At 38.9% G+C, this 21,737-nt stretch overlaps 1 protein-coding gene across 1 annotated transcript in view; it reads left to right on the forward strand.

Moving 5' to 3' along the window:
• The window catches only part of kcnmb4.L (potassium channel subfamily M regulatory beta subunit 4 L homeolog), a 39,538-nt gene that overhangs the window by 7,994 nt on the left and 9,807 nt on the right, over positions 1-21,737 (forward strand). Inside the window, exon 2 of the mRNA XM_018252467.2 lies at positions 3,855-3,982. Coding sequence (XP_018107956.1) covers positions 3,855-3,982 — 128 coding nt within the window. The remainder of the gene's footprint in view (positions 1-3,854; positions 3,983-21,737) is intronic.

Below are 21,737 nucleotides of genomic sequence, written 5' to 3' on the forward strand. Positions count from 1 at the left end.
CTGTCAATGACAATCTGACACCCAACTGCTGCATGAAGACAGAATAAAGAGAAAAAGATGCTGAGAGAGGGATAGTGAAGATAAACTTTATTATTTCAGAAGCGATGCAGAATATTTTGATGTAAAAAGTTTCTTTTTTAAGTATGATGAAGCTTCATTTTTGGGATAGTTCCCCTTTAAACATACAGTACATAGTCTTCTTTCATTATACAACTTTTGTCCCTAATCAGGCCATACAGGCTTCCAGGCCATATGGGATTACACAGAGCCTTGACCACCTCAGTGAGCTGCACCTAGCATCTATTAAATTAGCAAAAAAATATATTACAGCCTTCAGTTTCCTCCAGTAGAGAACACAATCCAGGAGTGGTAGTCACTACATGGAGGACTAAGATGTGGCACTTATAGAATGCAATATATGTATGGTTTCTGGAGAATGTTGTAATTTCTTCTTGGTTCTTTAAAGGGGATTATTATAGCATAAATGAATAATCCCAGGGAGTTGTGACCTTTTAGTTTGTTAAAACATACATATTACTTTTTGAAATGAAATGACTTCCTAACAATTAACATGTAACTAATTGGTTTTCTAATCAAGCAGTGATATATTTATGATCAAATGTCAATCAGAAGGAGTTTGTACAACTTCCCATGTACAGCACCCTATTCTCCTGCATTCATTTTGCTGTTAAGTGCTATTAAGTGAGCAAACGGTGGACAGTTGGTCTGTCTCTCCACCCCACCATGATCATCATACAAGGAACAAAGCAAACTGACAGACCCACCCAACACCTCCTGCTATTTCCAGTCTATGGTAGAGCTCTTGCTATAAAATTATCGTAATCTCTGCTTTCATTAACTTTCCTTTTGTGCCTAGTGGAAATTCTGTATTAGACATTTAATGAAAAAGAATGTGCCTTTTGTACATCTTTCCTTTGATCTAAAAATGTAACATGAATCAGTGTGCATAGTAGGCACAGACTCTGCTAAATTGGAAAGGCTTTTATATGCAGGGTGAGAATGTTCTGGATTCTTTCTCCCTGCTCAGTAGATCTGTCGAAAAAGGGGCACAAATTTCATTGGTCATTTTTGGAAATAAGAACTATTGTGTCTTTGCTTATTGTAATATATGCCATACTCCTGTAAACTTTTTATAAAAATATAGTTTGGATTTGGGCTCCAGTACTTAGGAAGGATATAAATGAGCTGGAGAGAGTGCAGAGACGTGCACATAAACTGGTTATAGGGAAGGAAGACTGTCAAGGTTGGGGTTGTTTTCTCTGGAAAAAAGATGCTTGCGAGAGACACGATTATACTTTACAAGTACATTAGAGAACATTATAGACATATAGCAGGAGATCTTTTTTTCCATAAAATGGATCATCACACCAGAGGCCACCCCTTCAAACTAGAGGAAAATAACTTTCTTTTGAAGCATAATAGGCGGCTCTTCGCAGTGAGGCTGTTGAATGCACTGCCGGATGATGTTGTGATGGCCGACTCTGTTAATTCTTTTAAAGAAGAACTAAACTCCCTTTCTAATAAAAAACCCTACCCCTACTCTCCATAGTCTCCATAGTCTAAGCCTAAACCGGTAATTTCCCACTTTTGCAGAGTCAGCGCAGCGGAGCTCACAAGGGCCATCTTTAGCCGCGTCTGTAATCTTCGGGTCTTCTTCCAGCGATTCAGTAATTTTCGTCACTTTCAGTGCATGCGCAGTTGTAGCGAACCGGGAAAATGCTCTACTTGCACATGCACCAATACAGAGCTTCCTTAATGAGATTACCAAAGCGGCTAAAGATGGCTCCCGTGAGCTCCGCTGCGCTGACTCTGCAACAATGGGTAATTACCGTCTTAGGGGTATTTACTTGTGTTAACTCCTGTGCTGGGGGGGGGGCAAAGGGGGGGCTATGGAGGGTAGGGTTTTTTACTAGAAAGGTTTATTTCTCCTTTAAGAAGGGCTTGGATGTTTTCTTGGACAAGCATAATGTCATAGGTTATTGTGATAATAAAATCTACAATTAGTATAGATATTGGTATATATAGTTATGTGAGTGTATGAAGGGGCAGTATGAGTGTGTGTAGGTATGGGCACTGGGTTTTCATTTGGAGGGGTTGAACTTGATGGACTTTGGTCTTTTTTCAACCCAACTTAACTATGTTACTATGTACTGACAGAATAACCAGAAAAAAAAAGTCAGTGTTAGGTGGTAATGATTAAGCATATGTTTGAACATATATTTCCTTTACACATTTCACACATAAAATTATTTTTATCCATATTTAGAGCTCATTTGTAACGTAGTTCAATCTGTTTGTTAAGAGCTAAAATAATTTCACATACTTTCACAGAGATAGAAAATGCTTTATAATGGTGTTTGCTTTATAATACATTTTAATACATTTTGTTAAAGCCACTAAGATTAAACACAGATGTAACCATTTATTCTGCGGGCCCTATTCTGTCATCTTTTACACCACAGTAGTCGGAACCACCTTGTAGAATCTCTGTTGCTAATTGGTGCACCAGGTAGGATGTACGGCACATGTATCTGATGGACACATCATCTTGCCATTTGAAAGTTATAGGTGGTGTAATGCAAAATGCATTATATTGATTCTAGCAATGTACTGTTTAGATTATACTGTTAATTGTAGAATGATATTGAATCTTGGCAAACCCCCTTTGTAGTCACATTTATAGAAATAAGTATACTGAACAATACGGAGCTATGCCCAGCACAGGTTTGAGTTTTATCCCAGTCCCCCATTTTGTCTCTCTCTCTGTCCTGTCCTCATTATTTGCTATTTTTTTTATGTTTATTGTTTGCTATGCTCCTTCCTCTCAAACCCTTTCATTATACTAGATATAGTCTGCTCCAACAGTGTTACATAAGAGATATTAATAAAGGAGCACTTTGCTTTCTTCATATAGAGCATAAATATTCTCCAATACAATTCATCAGGAAATACAAAAGAGGCCATATACAAGTATGGGATCCATTATTCAGAAACCCATTATCCAGAAAGCTCAGAATTACTGAAAGGCTGTCTCCTATAGACTCTATTTTATCCAAATAATCCAAATTTTTAAAAATTATTTCCTTTTTCTCTGTAATAATAAAACAGTACCTTGTACTTGATCCAAACTAAGATATAATTCATCCTTATTGGAAGGAAAACCAGCCTATTGGGTTTATATAATGTTTGATTGATTTTATACTAGACTGAAGATCCAAATTACAGAAAGATCCATATCTGGAAAACCCCTGAGAATACTGAATAACAGGTCCCATACCCTGTACAGTCATGTAGCCTTAAAAGGAGATTATTATCTATTATAACACACAAATTACACTAAACAAGAAAAGATATACAAGTACTCCTTCCTACACCCTACTTAATTTGCTGTTTGTTTTTGAACCTTAGAGGGAAGGCACTAATTTATGACCTTGTTTGGGGCCCCACTTTCCAGCATGTTATTCTTTAATTCAAGCCTGCTCTCTCCCCTTATACTTATCACTTCCTCCATATTCTTGAATCTCTCTCCTCCCTTTCTTACTCTTGTCGCTGTTACAAACATATTGATTGTTGAAATAATTTACTTCTGTGGAAAGGATTGTCACTAGGCTCTCCACACCAGATTAAATTGGCATGGTATCTGCTATATCTGTCTGAAAAACAAAATACCTCTGCAGCAGAAATATAGGTGTAGATTGTCCCATCTCTTTGTGGTTTATACGATTTCAATACTAGGTTGTGATTAATATGAATTGCTTAAAGGAAGGGAAACTTGATGTGCCTATTGTAGCGCAAAGAACTAATTCAATGTTTTCTGAAATCCATCTCAACAGTGTTCCTATATTCCGCCCTGTGAGAGAGAAAACCAGAAGAACTCTGAAAACGTTCTCATCTGGCAAGAATACTGGAATAACGAAATTGGATTCCAAACCTTTACCTGCTATTTTAATCAGCACAGAAGGTAAAATAAACATTCAATACATTGAATGGCAGGGAAAATCGCATTGAAACTTTAAGAATAAACACATTTTCAGCTGGTCTTACATATTATTCAGTCATTACTCTATATATGTTTCCGCGTTGCAACATGCCTTCTTATAAGAAAGAACTATCCTTATTTTCAAATGGGGAAATTTTGACTCCTTCATTGATTATACTAAAGGGAAAAAAAATGATCAGTCTTCTCCTGAGCATAACTTTAAGTTTTGCACTACTAATATCAGGATTTGAAGAGTTTATTTCTGCACAGTTCTGTCACTCCTCACCAGCTACGAGAGAGCGGTGCAGAGAATCTATGCTCCCACATTTGATCTATTACCTGTAAATATGCTGCATTTTCTCTTTAAGAAATGCGCATAGGTCATTTGCCGCATAACATTAGTGCAGCATTCTGTATTTGATGGTTGAGCATGTAATATGCTAGAAAGGTCAGTGATTTCACAATTACAGCGACACATCACTAAATCAATACTAAGTAAAATTATAACACCTGAGGAAAAAAACAAAAACCTATTGTTATTTCAAAAAACATGGAAACATATAGTAACATAAATGGAGAAAAGTTGCTTGCCTGCAGCATCTCAGTCTCAACGTCTGGCTATAGAAGAGACATGTAATCATTTTATAAACAATGAATTTTGGTTTGGGATTTTCACAAAACATTGAGAAGCATGAAAATAGAATTCCTGTGAATGTGCTGAGCATTCCGACTGTGGGCTTTCTGTTTATAATTGTGTACCTGGAGAAGATGTTGAATTGTACTTGCAATATGTCAGAAGATGCACTGCTTTGATTCAGTAGATCAGGGCTGTCTAACTGGTGGCTCGTGCCCCCCCTTGTGTGGCTCTCCACATGAAAGTCTGCCTGCTGTGTCTATTTACCGTGTGTAACCTTTAAAAGGTATCACTACAGAGATTAACTGGCCCCTACATTGTTTAAACCTCAAATTCATACTAATCCACTGTATTGTTCACACATGTAATCCTCCTGCATTGTTCACACCTGTGACACCTCTATAGTTCACACCCTAAAGCCCTGAACTGTTCACACTGAAACTGCCCACATTGTTCACCTGTTCACACTTTATTCAAAATGCTAATAGGGCACCAGCACTATGTCACTGTATGTAGTACATTTTAGAGTGGCCCTGATGGGTTTCCTGCTCTGTTCTGCCTTCCCTATGCTCCCTGTGTGTGCCATTCTCTGCTTGCCCCATGCTCCTTGGATGTGCCATAATCTGCCTGCCCTATTCTCCTTGGGTGTTCCAAACTCTGCCTGCCCTATTGTCCTTGGGTGTGCCATACTCTGCTTTCCCAATGCTCCCTGTGTGTGCCCTGCTCTGCCTGTGAAACATAAGCCTGCTATTTGTTCTGGGGGTTTGTTGGCATTTGAAAATTATTGTTAGGGGCCCCTTAGGTGTGCTGGGGGGTGCGGTGTTATCCACAGGGAGGAGGTATATGTATTTTTTTTTTTTTTTTTAACTCTTTATTTAACATAAAGTTTACATTCACGAATTTACAAAATCTGCACAATGTTATCACAAACCTCAGAGCAGCACATATTACGCATTGTACAAAAAAAATGAAAGAAGGGGAAGAGCATGGCATCCACAATAGAAAAGAGAAGTCATATGCTTCCCAGGTTTACCTATACCCAATGAAGGGAAAGCCCATCCGATTTATTGCTTACAATATCAGCGTTCCCTAAATGTAAACAGAAAGAAAAAAGGGAACAAAAAGAGCAGGCAGAAGAAGGGGAAGGGTGGGGAGGGAAAAAGAAAAGAAAAGAAAGAAAGGTAAAAAAAAAAGAAAAACAACACTAAAGCATCAAAACTGTCCGAGCTCGGGGGAAATCAAGGAAATATGAGAATCCCAGTCTGGGAGTAAATTAGCATGGTGTCGGGGGGTGTAAAGCGACCCAAGGAGACCAAACTTTCTCGTAACTCGGTAAACGAGAAGTGTGTAAGGTATGGGGTGCCATTTGTCCCAAATACATTCTGTATACAAAACTATCCCTAATACACAGAATGAATGTCTCTCGTGGTATATAAGTATTTGTGTCCATACACAGATAAAAAAATATACAAAAGACTTATTTCTATTAAAGAATGAAAACAAAATCTGGTTAGTGCACAAAAGGATGTCATTATATCACAAACTCCATTCTGTACAGTTTAACAAGCAGTGTTGCTTCACAGAATGGTTATTTTATCTGTTTTGTGAAACAAAACTGTCATTTTGTGGAAAGAATGAATCCTGTGCTATAAAATCTTGCTTTCTGTCACAGATATCTATTTTGTCATTCAAATCTAGCTTGACAAGCACTAGTTAGTTACACTATTATATATTATGTCCAACTTTGTTTTTACATAATTCATTCTGTAAGTAACTTTGCACATAAGTGTGTCCGTTACATGGAGGTTATACATTTGTGAGACAGATTGCTTGTTAAACTGTACAGAATGGCATTTGTGATATAATGACATCCTTTTGTGCACTAACCAGATTTTGTTTTCATTCTTTAATAGAAATAAGTCTTTTGTATATTTTTTTTCTCTGTGTATGGTCACAAATTCTTATATAACATGAGAGACATTCATTGTGTGTATTAGGGATAGTTTTGTATACAGAATGTATTTGGGACAAACGGCACCCCATAGTAAGGCAGCCATATATTCCATTCTTCGTATATGTCCTGGATAGCTATGTTTAGCTCAGTTACTGTGGGGGGCTGTGGCTTCTTCCAGTTGCGAGCTATGACCCGTCTAGAAGCCGTTAAAATCAAAGTGGCTAGCCGTTGGTTATGCTTCTTAAGCCCTGGGAGTGGAGACCCGAGCAGAAAAGGGAGTGGGTGTCGCTGTACAACAGTCCCAAACAGTGAAGCCAACATGTCCTGCACCTCCTGCCAATAATGTGCCAGTAGAGGACACATCCAAAAAACATGGTAGAGAGTCCCCACATCACCACATTGCCTCCAACACTCTGAGGACACTGACGGGTACAATGAGTGGAGCTTGGCCGGCGTCAAATACCATTGCATTAAAATCTTATAATTTGTTTCTTTGTGGGTCACACATATCGAAGCCCTTTTGAGGTTCTCCCAAATCCGAGACCATTGCGGGAGGGCTATCTCTTCCCCTAGCGCCTGTTCCCAGGCCAACATATATCTATGTTTCATGAAAGAGGGCTCAGAGTAGGTATTAAGTACGCCATAGATGTCAGATATAAGCCCCCTCCTGGATCCTCTAGTTGCCATAATCGTTTCCATAGGGCTGAGTGCTGAAGGGGCTTGAGAGCCCACCACTGCCAGGGCAAAATGCTTGATTTGAATGAACTGATAGAACAACGAGTTATTGAGCTCGTACTTGGCTTGAAGCTCCTGAAATGAATACAGTTTACGAGTGAGCGGATGATAAAGATCTTTAAGCTGCAGTAGGCCAGCTTGTCGCCAGGGCTGTGCGAAAGAGTCCTTGAGGCCAGGAGGAAAGTAAGGGTTGCCCCAGAGGGGGCTTAGCCTGTATGGTTCTGGGGATATGTTGAACTGTACTTTAGCATAGCTCCACAGTGACACAGTCAATTTCACCGAGTTCAGTACACAGTCCTTGATTTTCAGCAATTTTTTCGGATCCCATAAAAAAGAGGAGATGGCAAAAGGAGAAACAGTATCATTTTCCAAAGACACCCATTTCCCACAGTGTGTCCTGGCCGACCATGCCACTGCCTGTCTCAGGTGCGCGGCCAGATAGTACCTAGTAATATCTGGAGCCCCCAGGCCCCCCCCACTCCCTCGGGGATGTAAGAACCCTCTTAGAGACTCTGTGGGATTTAGCAGCCCATATGAATTTAACTAGTTTAGCCTGGATCTGTCTCAAAATTGTAAATGGGACTCGGACAGGTAGGGTCTCGAAATGATAAAGCATTCTGGGAAGGGTTACCATTTTTACTGTGGCAATCCTGCCCAGCCAGGATAGCGAGTGGGAGGTCCATTTTTCAAGATCTACGCAGATCTTAGCGAAAAGTGGGGTGTAATTTTCCTTGTATAGGGCAGCATAGCTAGGGGTCAAGCGGATCCCCAGATATTTGATATAATCGGTTTTCCAATTGTAGTTGAAATTTAATTGCAGGACCTTGAGTTGCGGGTGGGGGATATTTATGGGGAGGGCCTCCGACTTGTCCTGGTTGACTTTATGGTTGGAAAGTCTACTGTACGGAGGTATATGTATTTAAGGGTATGTCTTAATATGATTTAACTTTTTTCACATATGAGTGACATCCCTGCAGTGAGCACCAACCATTTGTTTTTTTGGTGTGCTATTAAGGTGGACATGGTTCTGTGGTAACATGGGTGTGGTTTAAAGTGGGTGTGGTCTAAAACAGGGAGTGGCTAACACTGGCTTCCATTATCGACCCGCCATGTCGACCAGAAAAATTCCGGCCCTCGTTAGCACACAAGTTGGACAGCACTGCAGTAGATGATTGGTCAACTTTATGCCCATTGACTTTGTCCACATAGTGTAGGCTTTAGGTGGCTAGATGAATTACAAAATCACTAGGGTGCATGGAAAATTCCTCACTGTGACGTGACTATCATTGGCCAAACTGATATTATAGCCTGCCTGAGAGCCTTCTGAAAATCACTAAAATGGCCAATTATCATACAAAATGTAGGGCTCCCAAGAGTTGTAGTGTCTATCTATCTATCTATCTATCTATCTATCTATCTATCTATCTATCTATCTATCTATCTATCATCTATGTACTGTTCTAATTGTTACATGCAACCTAAAATCTGAGAGAAAGTCTAACTCTAAACTAGTAGCTGCTTCTGTTCAAGGAGCTGTAGATTTGGTATCTGTGCTTTGATTTTCCTTTTGTGCTAGACTGGGTACTTATGATATGTGAGATCTAGTTTTAATTTATTAAATGAGAAGTGTGGACCAAAAACAACCCATTAAAACTCACAATTTCAATGTAAGCCTATTTACCAATTTTCCAAAATATGATTTGGATTTGGCTCTTCTCCTGCATGCACACATAGAAATAAATAAAGACTTTAAAGAATACAGGCCAGATTCAATCAATGAGAAAACAATATTTTATGATTATGGGTGAGATTCAATTTATGGACATAAACTTTCCTCCTTATTCAATTTCAGTTTTCCCATATACGTACTTCAAGAGAGTTGTCATGTGATAAACACTGAGATAAGTTTTTCTCATTGAATCGCATCTGGCTCTGTGTCAAAATCTGGAATTAGGAGATAAGTCTTTCTCATCTAATTGAATCGGGCCCTATGTGAATAAACTCAAATTCAAAGCAAATAATGGAAACAAGAGAGACATTTAGATTACTTGCACCAGAGGGGACGTATCATTCAATAGCTAGATGGAATGAATTGTATAAAGACTGACTGGAATACACAATGGATAAACACATTTCTAAAGAGTATATGGCAAACTCACTATATGCATTTGATTAGCAAAAGATGATATGAAGAGTTACAAACAAGGCATGTGAAGGCAAAAGAGCCCCATATTAACTTTATCCGTGGAATTTTGAAAAGAAAAATAAGTACTAAAATAAAATAACAGCAATTATTAAATACAAACTTCATGGTCACTCTGTTTGTAGTTGCTGGGGTCAGGGACCCCCTGGATAATTAAGCATTTTCAGATGCATGCCGAAAAGAGAATAGGAAAGCTAAAAATTAATGGTATCATATTAAAGTTCTAAAGTGAAATGGATTTTCTGTTTGTAGCTACATTTATACACTATGTATAGACTACTACATTGTTTGCTATTTGTTAAAAAGAAGTAAGTCCTAAAGAAAATTAAGTTTGGGATTGTGCTGCAGTCCCTGAAAAGGTCTGAGTTAATATTGCCTTATCCTGCAACCAAGAGCTGATCAATATCTACTAGTCACCCTTCAGCACCATCCTTCTCTGATGGGCCCACAAATACAGAATATGAACTCCTGGCATTATATAAATAAAGAGTTACATACCATAAATGCACTTTGCTCACTTGTTTTAGGTATTCAAAATGGCCATGTAATCCAATTTGCCTTTGTCTAGGCACTCAGATTGACTGGACAAGTTGAATAGCCATGGGCTAGCAGACTGCCTGTTGGGGGTCCATAACTTGAGGGACACCAAGAGCCAAAGAAAGTCTTAATCCGCCACTAATGAGCACAAACTGATTAACTGGGTTTAATTGATATATTAAAACTACCAGTTACTGAGACGCATAGCAAAATTATTTTAGGGTTCCCTAAACATTTGATATAAGACCACTTAGCTCTCCCAGCACTTACAGGGTTTGTTTTGTCTACAATTACACCCCCTTCTGCTCCCATAAGTTACCTTATTTTATGGTTATCACAAGCTCTGTCTTCTTTACCAAAACAATAACAGACAGAAGTTGAATTTACCATCTAGATGAAGCACCATTCTGTTGTTTAAAACATTCAGTTAGGAAGGAGCCTTCAATATTAGGAGAATGAGTTGGAAAATGCTTTGTTCTTAAATGAAATCATATAAGAGAAGTCAAGAAAAAGTTGTTGGTTTTAGGTTCAGGTAATAGACAAACTGACTGCAACAAAAAGTCACTGCTGATTTGGGACCAGAAGTGTCAGATGAGACTGTTGTATTGTTTCTAGAAATATAGCATTCCCAATGGATAGCAGCTTTAGCTGAAATGTATTAACTTCTGTCACATTACATAAACTTGGGATTGTTACCAGCAGTCCTTTCACTGACATTTCAGGTTAAATGACCCATTAAAATTCCTAGATTGTCAGCTACATTTATCAGCAGTTCCATTGTACTCCAGCAAGTGCAGCCTCTTCATTTACTGATCAGAACCTCGATAAAATATGGTGCTCAGAGTGCCTGCACAATGTACAGTATGTGAGGAGCTGGAGAATGAAAAAGCTGTAGTTGCTAGAGCAGTAGTAGGAATCAGAGTCAGTAGGAATTTGATATGACAAGCTAAATATTTGGATATTAGTTATATACCATTTATCCAAATGTTAAATAAACAGATTCACTAGTATATTCCTCTTCCACGTTATGTGTTATCGTGTCTAGAACAAATAAGGGAAAGTTGTGTTCACCACTAGTTTTTAAAACCATTAGGCGGGGGTGCAATGAGGCTGTGACCACAAAATACATATAGACAATTACAAGAGTCCTCTGCACTCAACCCATTATCAATATATTTAAGACCGAGACATTTTGTGCATACTGCTACTAAAAATGCCTTACCCTTTAAACAAAACAGGGATTGTTTGTCCATATATTGCAATATATTTAAGCTGGCCAACTATGTCAAAGTCATCCTATATCTGGCCTGTCCTATGCTCAATTCTATCCGATTCATTAAGAATTCTATTGCTTAATTATACATTTTACAAAGGGACTAAGTTTTACCTGCAACTTACTTGCTGCTTTCAAAGTAAAACTCCCAAACTTGGCTGCCCTTTTATTAGACACCAGTGGGATCACCTGACTATAGCTGGGAGGGGTGGGAGCTACAACATGGAGCTGGTCACTGCTCCTGTATAACTATAACAAACGAGGGAAAGTTGTGCTCACCACTAGTTTTTAAAACCATTAGGCGGGGGTGCAATGAGGCTGTGACCACAAAATACATATAGTCAACTACAAGAGGTTCTCTGCACTCAACCCATTATCAATATATTTAAGACAGAGACTTGCTGCTTTACTTTGAAAGCAGCAAGTAAGTTGCAGGTAAAACTTAATCCCTTTGTAAAATGTATAATGAAGCAATTGAATTCTTAATGAATCAGATAAAATTGAGCATAGGACTGGCCAGATATGGGATGACTTTGACGTAGTTGGCCAGCTTAAATATATTGCTATATATGGACAAACAATCCCTGTTCTGTTTAAAGGGTAAGGCATTTTTCAGTAGCAGTATGCACAAAATGTCTCTGTCTTAAATATATTGATAATGGGTTGAGTGCAGAGGACTCTTGTAATTGTTTATCGTGTCTAGATACATAAAATGTGTTTCAGGGGGTCTTCCCCTTTTATTAAGTGTCAGGCCGGAGTTCTGTACCACAAGGGAGGGTGCATATAAAGTATATGTGTTTGGATATGGGATGTTAAAGAGATACTGTCATTTTTTAAAATGCCTCAGTTAATAGTGCTGCTCCAGCAGACTTCTGCACTGAAATCTGTTTTTCAAAAGAGCAAATTGATTTTTTTAATATTTAATTTTGAAATCGGTCATGGAGCTAGACATATTGTCAGTTTCCCAGGTGCCCCCCGTCATATGACTTGTGCTCCGATAAACTTCAGTCACTCTGTACTGCAAGTTGGAGTGATATCACCCCCTCCCTTTCCTCCCAGCAGCCCATCAGCAGAACAATTGGATGGTAACCTAATAACAGCTCCCTGGTAGATAAAAGAACAGCATCCAATAGTAAAAATCCATGTCCCACTGTGACCCCATTCAGTTACATTGAGTAGGAGAAATAATAGCCTGTCAGAAAGCAGTTCCATAGTGCAGCACTGGCTCTTTCTGAAAGCACATGACCAGGCAAAATGACCTGAGATGGCTGCCTACACACCAATATTACAACAAAAAAAATACACTTGTTGAGTTAGGAATGAAATTTTATATGGTAGAGCAAATTATTTGCAGTGTAAACAGTGTAATTTAGAAATAAAAACACCACCATAAAAATCATAACAGAATCCCTAATTTTATTTTTGAGTAAGGATGTCACTCATTACACTTAGTTATATCTCGAAATATTGCAATAAAGGGAAACATAGTGTCCCTAAATTGAATTATATCGTCCCTAAAGGACATCCCACTTCATTTGCAATATTCAAATTTCCTTATTAACTTTCAGCTTCCTGAGTATCATTGATATTTTGTGAACATCATTCAGCCTAATGAACACCACATTATTAGCACAGCACTTAGTAAGATTTAGTTTTGTGATTATAAGAAACAATCCACCTCAAAAAAGCACAAATACCTCAGAGCAGTGGTCTAAAACCCTGGGACCTTGCCCCCTTCGGGCCTTGAGCAGTGACTGGGTGAGGCTGGGCTGAGGACCAATTAGGGAGAGACCAGTGGAAAATGCTAGTTTGTGTCCTTGATGATTGTGGGGGCCAGTCATCTGACACAGAACATGGCCTGTATGGTACAAAAATGCGAACTAACATGCCATGATTGTTTAAATTTGGTATTTTGATAATTATGGATGAATCAAAATCCATCATTATATACAGAAAAAACACTAATACGTACTGCAATTATGTCCTGTAAAATGTTTTGCAACTGTGATGTCATAGCATTTTTTATATTTTGATGTATATAGTGGGTTCTACTGTTAACAGCTGTCATCAGTCATATCTGATGTCATAACTAAAATTTAATGTTTAAATGACATGTACCAGTACATCTTTGAAACCCCCCATAGTCATACCCCCCTCCCTTTGACATGATCTCATTCAGTTTGACTTATGTAAAACAGTATTTAAACTGCCCAAAATAATTACAAAATATTTTTTTTTACATAAAATACCCGATTCCACAGATTGCACCTTTTTTTGCATAAGCCCAGCTAAAAAAGCTAATTTAAAAAGGGGTTATATTTTCCCTTTAAGCTCCCACGTTTTTATGCACACGAATCAAATATGAAGAAATTAAAAACAAAAGACCTAAAGGCTGATTTACCCTCACAGAGAAAATTTGTAGCTGGGCAGTAACCCAATAATTGATTAGTTTTTATAATATTCGATTGGTTGCTGTTGTGTTGTTCTTTCACATTTTTGCCCAGTGTTGATAAATGTGACCCTTGTGGTCAGGGGGATGCAAGTCTTAAAAACATATATATAGCTTGACTAACTTGCCACATAGGGACAGAGTTACTAAAGGGCCAAGTGACTAACGTTAGCGAAAATTCGCCAGTGTGATGTAATTTCGTTACTTCGCCGATTTACTAACGGTCGCTGGCATAACTTTGCTAGTGAAGGAGATAGACTCTCCCTTACACGTGGTGAATTTGCGCTCTGGCGAAGGGACGTAACTACGCAAACTCACTAAGATGCGGATTTTACTGAATGTTACCTCTTGCACCAGACTTGCCTTCGCAACCTCAGACCAGGCGAAGTGCAATAGAGATGATAGGAGTTCCTCAAAAAATAGTTTAAATTTTTCTAAGTACCAAAAAACGCTGGCGACTTTTAATTTTTCAGGGTGATAGGCTGCAAAAGATCATAATTTTTTCTGGGGTACCCGGCTTCCCCCCTACATTTTCTAACATATGGCACATAAACTATACACTGGGCTCATGTGTAGGGCAATATAACAATTCTATTTTATTTTATTAAGGTTTCCCAGGCTTGTGTAGTGTAATGTATTTGCTGCAACATATACATCCATTCAACTTTAACTTCCCACCGAATGCAAATTAGGCAACGTTAGTGCAACTTCGCTTTGCTTGACGCTGTAACGCTATCGCTACTTCCCCAGCGTTCAGCACACTGGACACAACTTCAGATTTTAGTGAATTAGCGTTGTCCTGGCAAATCCACGCATGGTGAAGTGTTGCGCTGTGAGTGAAGCCGTCGCTGGCAACGATATTCGGAGGTTAGTGAATTTGCCCCCATAGACTGGACCAAAAAAAAATAAAATGTGAAAGTGAAAATGAAGGTGTGATTTACATACATGTAAAAACTGCCAGCGTATGTTAATGAATATCTAAAGAAGAACAGATTTTTACAGAAAGCTTATGTGAAGCCAGTCAGCTTTGACATGTCCAGCTACCCCTGGGCTTTGATTCTGCTGATGAAGAGACCCCTGTGGTGCATGAACAATTTCTTTTCTGCTAAATCTTCTGTGTGTGCCATGTCTGCCAAGTTTCCAATTAAACAAGTAAATTACACAGCAAGTCCAAACCAAAAAATAAAGATAGGAAGCCAGCATCAGAATAAACTCATTTTATTGCTCAACATTTACTGTTGCATTTAACAGTACTGCTTTAAAATCCCACTGGGGCAATAAATGAGACTGTGTTAATATGTTAACCATTTCCATATCGTCAGACTGCTTTGTATCACTATAAAGACATTTTACATGTGCTACTAAAAGAATTATATTACGTTATGTTATGTTTAATAACAATTGGATATTTAGAATTAGTACAATGGAGGGGGGCAGTAGATGTGATCTATTTGGATTTTGCCAAAGCGTTTGATACTGTGCCCCACAAACGACTGCTTTCTAAACTAAGGTCTATTGGGCTTAATGAAGTCGTTTGCACATGGATAGGAAACTGGCTACAGCATCGGGTACAGAGGGTGGTTGTTAATGGGACATTCTCTACGTGGAGTAAGGTTCTTAGTGGGGTCCCCCAGGGCTCAGTATTGGGTCCACTTTTATTTAACTTGTTCATTAATGACTTAGGGGAGGGTATTGTAAGTAATGTATCAGTGTTTGCAGTCAATACAAAACTATCCAGCCTAATTAATTCCATCCAGGATGTGGCATCCTTGCAAAACGATCTTGACAAACTGGCAATCTGGGCAACTAAGTGGCACATGAGATTCAATGTTGATAAATGTAAAGTCATGCACCTGGGATGTAAAAATATATAAGCCACTTATACCCTTAATGGGACTGCAAATCCATTATGGAAAAGGACCTTGGAGTCCTTGTAGATGATAAACTTGTCTGTAGCAAGCAATGCCAGTCAGCAGCATCAAGTGCAAATAAGGTCTTGAGCTGTATTAAAAGGGGCAGAGAGTCACGGGAGGAGGGGGTCATTCTTCCACTGTATAGAGCACTTGTAAGGCCCCATCTAGAATATGCCGTACAGTTTTGGTCTCCATCACTCAAACAGGACACTATTGTATTAGAGAGGGTACAGAGAAGGGCAACTAAGCTGGTAAAAGGTATGGAAAATCTCAGCTATGAGGAAAGACTGGCCAAATTGGGGATGTTCACGCTGGAGAAGAGGCGCTTAAGGGGTGATATGATGACTATGTATAAATATATAAGGGGATCATATAATAATCTCTCTAATGCTTTATTTACCAGTAGGTCCTTCCAGCTGACACGAGGTCACCCATTCCGATTAGAAGAAAAGAGGTTCCGCCTAAATATTCGGAAGGGGTTTTTTACAGTGAAGATGTGGAATTCTCTTCTTGAATCAGTCGTACGAGCTGATACATTAGATAGCTTTAAGAAGGATTTGGATGACTTTTTAGCAAGTGAGGGAAAACAGGGTTATGGAAGATAGCTCATAGTACAAGTTTATCCAGGGACTAGTCCGATTGCCATTTTGGAGTCAGGAAGGAATTTTTTCCCCCTCTGAGGCAAATTGGAGAGGCTTCAGATGGGTTTTTTTTGCCTTCCTCTGGATCAACTAAAAGGTTGGTCTTTTTTCAACCTTACTTACTATGTTACTATGTTACTTACATTGGCAATTATCCCTGGAACCCAACAGTAGCTAGCTTTAAAGGGGTAGTTCACCAAGATAAACTTTTAATATGATGAAGTGATATTTTTGATATTAGAATCGTTTCAATTAATATTCATATTTTATATATTGTGTTTTTTTTTAATCATTTAGTATCTTGCTCAGTGGCTCTCCTGTTTTGTGTTTCTGGTAATTCTCTGGTTGCAGCCAGAGGATGACTGGAGAATGAATAGAAATAGGTCTGAACACAGATATAAGTAATAGTAAGTTACAAATCAAATTGTAACCTCACAGAGCACTAGTTTTTAGGCTGACAAGTCAGGCCCTCATTTGAAGGAAGGTAAATTCAGAAACTATTGCAAATTTAAAAAATGAAGACCAGTTGAAATTTGCTAAGAATATAACATTCTATAGCATACTAAAAGTCAGTTTAAACTTCCCCTTTAAATGTCTAATTGTGGGGAAAAAATGGCTAATTGATTACGTTATATAGGTATAGGATCCGTTATCCGGAAACTAGCTATCCAGAAGGCTCCAAATTATGCAAAGGTCGTCTCCCATAGACTCCATTTTATCCAAATAATCTAAATTTTTAAAAATGATTTCCTTTTTCTCTGTTATAATAAACAGTACCTTGTACTTGATCTAAACGAAGATATAATTAATCCTTATTGGAAGTAGAACCAGCCTGTTGGGTTTATTTAATGTTTAAATGATTTTCTTGTAGACTTAAGGCATGAAGACCCAAATTATGGAACTGTTATCTGGTAAACTCCGGTTCCTGAGCATTCTGGCTAATGGGTCTCATACCTGCACTCATATTTGCAGAATGCTTTATTGATGCCTTGGCACTAGAAAAAAACTTTGGTGAAGAGAGGAGGGAGAGGATAGGACACAAGATAGCATCCAAAAATACATGAAAGCACAATTGAAAGGAAAGCATAGTGGAGGGATATAATAGTGCACAAAAATATTTAGAGCAGTGACCAGAGCTGGACCAAACACTATAAGGGTACAAAAGCTCCACCCACCCCTCATCTTCAACCCTAATCGCTTGCTCACTTGTCATTTACCTACATCTATTTCTGTCCTTGGCAATGGCTCATGACGAGTTTTGTCATCTGTGTGAAATCTCACTCACTGTATTATAGAATATGGAACACCACGCAGGACTGGATATGCAGTATATCATGCTGCAGTTATATATTGTATCCTGTTTTCCTAACCTAAAAAAAAGCTCTTCTTGGGGTGGGGGTTGTTTCAGGTGACTTGAGGGTTTCTGGTTATCCTGGAATTATTGCTGAACCATCGTGAGAGAGTCCCTCACCTTCTGCGTTAGGTATTGATCTTGATTGAATCTTTTATCTGGTCTATCTAATCTATTTTGTATTAATATCCAGTCTTAATACAAAATGGCAATGAGGTGGTACCGTACAGCAGATTTCACAAATGTGGGGGGTCCGGGCCCCCTCTTCCATTGGATCCCTGCAGGGTCTGCTGTATTGTAGTTGTGTCACTGACTAGGAGACAGACCACCCCCTCTTTATAATAAGCTTGGGGCTAAGCTAGGGGTGCTGTCTTAAATATACCAATCCTTCATAAATCGGCCCCATTTTCAACCAGAAACTAAAAACGGAAAGTATCATGTTTTTTCCCCCAACTTATAATGCGTCACTGTTTCTTTTAGTCATTCTTTCTATTGTTTGCCTTTCACTGGCTTTGCATGCATAAAACAATCTCTCACCTGCACAGCTCTCTTCCCTCTGAAATACAGGCTTGACCTTTTCTTTGCTTATTTGTGTATTTGGACATTTTCTGACACAAATAAAAAGGTGTAAGTTTTGACTCATTCAAAAACTGTCCAGCTGCTGGGCAGAATTCAGTAGGATCCTAATGTGTTTTAACTCCTATTATAATGGAGTATTTGCTATTTTGCTACAGCAAGTTAACTCAGTTGCAAGTATTGTATCTGACATTGAATTGAGGTTTGGAGGGGGCTGTAATAAAGATGTGTGTAGGCACTGCAATCAGGATAAAAAGTTGGTTCCTGAATATAATTAGATAATTAGCCCCCGTATTAAAATACAATTTCATTCTTGCACAGGTTTTGATAGTGCTGTGATGCTTTTTTATTAATATAAATACAACCCATTTCTCCATCATTTTACAGGCTGCCTAAGGAAATATATAATACATGATGATTACTATTTTGTTATGAACCAAGATTGTGAAATTCTAAATCAGTGTTTCCTTTGGTTACTCCAGTATCCTCCCACACATATAGACATGGCGGGTAAAGGCCCGCAAATTCCTTGAAAAAGATTATGCATCAAGTAACATAACGATCGATCGCTGCAAGTAAAGCATAGTATTTGCGGTGCTCCTGCTTAACCACTGGAATTGCCTCCCTTCACATTTTCCTGCGATTAATATGAATCCCCGCAAGTACTACGTTTTACTTGTGATGATTGTTATGTTATTGTTATGTTTTTAGCAAAGATTTTTCTGGGGGAGCGAATATTTAAACATGGGCAACAAATTTCCCATGTGCCATGGCCCTAAATGAATACTGATAAAACTGACCATAATGTGTGTGTTAATGTAATAGGAACCTGATATTGTAAGCTCCACTGGGAGAGGGATTGATGGGAATGGTGTATAAGCTCTGTATAAAGAATCCCATTACAACTAAACATCCCATCTTGCTGTGGTGTACAGGTGACCTTTCACATCTGATAAATGCTGCTGATTTGGTCCTTCCGGACAAAGTCGGATGCTTATTGGCCCATGTATGGTGCCGGCAGATGGGTCTGAACTTCAGTCAGATATTGATAAACCAGTTTTAATTTTCCCATCAGATCAAGGACCACCTCTGCAAGGTTTTTCAAATAGCACACTAGCTTTAGCCCCTACTGAGCATGCTCACTGATGTTTACTAGTTATCTGTTACAACTGATACATTAGAAATACTGCTGTAGCAACTAATGTAGCAAATCTGTGTTTCCTCCCACAGTGCAGAAACATGATAGCAGATTAACTGGCTCCTGATAAAACTGACACTTGGATGTGGTGTGGCAAATCAGTTTGCAAACGACACTGGGGCAGGGACTGATGATGAAGGAATGATAAGCAGTCTCTGTAAAGTTCTGGGGATATGTGTGTGTAATATATGTAAAGACATATGATGCAGGGCACTTTTGCACCCCTTAGTGCTGTTTCAGTTCTAGGTCTTTGTTATAACCCTTAAGGACAACCAATGCTTTAACCTTTTCAGTGCCAGAGCATTTTTCACAAATGTGTCCTCAAATCATGCTATTTTTAAGAATTTTGCCTTCATCTGAAGTCCTTTTGTAAGAAGACCTCCATGAAAATATATTTTTTCAATACATATTAGACTCTTACCTACACACCTTATATTGTATTTTTTCCTTGAGATTTAATCCCTATTTTGATGTTGTTATGCCATCATGTGGGTGTCAATGACATTTGGGGGTCATTTACAGTGTGCAAAGCACAGATTTCTGATGCAAATCGCCATGTTATTTACCTGCAAGGCTGCATTTTCAGCATAATTGCAGTTGCCAGGGGGAAAGGCATTTGACGCAGTTGCCCTTGTGTTAAAAGTCTGCTTGGCATCATTTCCAGTGCTCATCTTTAGAGAGATTTGTGTGTTCAGTTCTTTTGTTGGGGCTGCTGCTGTGGTTAGCCCAGAGCTACCTTCTATTTTCCCACAGCAGCCTGCATCAATAGGTGCAACTGCACTCAATTCAGAACAGAAGGCAGGCAGCAGCATTGAGTGCAACTATATGGTTGTGCAAGGAGCACGTGTTGATGCAAGCAACTTAAACGAATAGAAGTTTTCGTGCAACTGACTGCAGCCAAGTGCAATCGTGCTATGGTATGTAAATAACTCCCGATGTGAAGCATTTCTAGTTTGATTCTTTCTTGAGCTTTGGCTTCTGTTTTAGACTTTTACTTGCCTCATATCACCATATTAGATAATATGTTTGTTGTTTTATAAATACATTAAGTAATATTATATGTTGGCACATGAATGAAAGGAAGAATGCTGTGAGTTATATATGGCCCTAAAGTGTCACTTTTCCAGAGAGCCAGCTTTACACTGTGTTTAAGTTACATCTGTAATTAGGTGCGTGTCCCTCAGAAGTGACCTTCTAATAGTAACGGCTACATTTACCACTCATCAATAACTTATGACAATAGATAATACATCTGCCATTAGCTGTGTCCATATAATAAGCACATCATACCCTGCTAGATACAAACATGCACACTCAACTCATTAGGGCAGGGGTCCTCAAACTTTTTAAGCAGAGGGCCAGTTCACGGTTCCTCAGACTGTTGGGGGGCCGGACTATAGTTTAAAAAAAAAATGAAACAATCAGCGCCCCCCCCCCCCGTTCTGTAGGACCATTTACCACCTAATTACTTACAGTTTTTTTTAATAAAGAAACCTTACAACACATTAATGAATTAAACTTTTCTTTTATATAAATATGTAATGTTAACAAACAAAAATAAAGTACACTAAAAAAATATCATAAAAACCAAAACAGTAGGATAATTTTATCCTGTTAAACAAAGTGCAAATACTAGAATATCCACAACATTTTACTTTTAACACAACTACTAAGAGAAAAGTGCAATCCATCAATTATCCATGCAAGCAGCAGCCAAGATATTCTGCCTGTGCCAACAGCACACAAAATCTGTACCTGTGCCAGCCAGCAGCACCTAAAATATTGCCCCCAATATGTACCTGTGCCAGCCAGCAGCACCAAAAATATTGCCCCCAATCTGTACATGTGCCAGCCAGCAGCACCCAAAATATTGCCCCCAATCTGTACCTGTGCCAGCCAGCAGCTCCCAAAATATTGCCCCCAATCTGTACATGTGCCAGCCAGCAGCACCCAAATATTGCCCCCAATCTGTACATGTGCCAGCCAGCAGCACCCAAAATATTTCCCCCCCCAAATCTGCACCTGTTGTGCCAAAAAAATTCATTGCCCCCAGCCCCCCCAAATCTGTACCTGTTGTGCCAAAAAAATCCATTGCCCCCCCCAAATCTGTACCTGTTGCGCCAAAAAAATTCATTGCCCCCCAGCCCCCCCAAATCTGTACCTGTTGTGCCAAAAAAATTCATTGCCCCCAGCCCCCCAAATCTGTACCTGTTGTGACAAAAAAAAATGCATTTCCACCCCCCAGCCCCCCCCAAGTCTGTACCTGTTGTTGT

This window comes from Xenopus laevis, chromosome 3L (genome assembly GCF_017654675.1).
Source record: "Xenopus laevis strain J_2021 chromosome 3L, Xenopus_laevis_v10.1, whole genome shotgun sequence".
In the NCBI taxonomy this organism is placed as follows: domain Eukaryota; kingdom Metazoa; phylum Chordata; class Amphibia; order Anura; family Pipidae; genus Xenopus; species Xenopus laevis.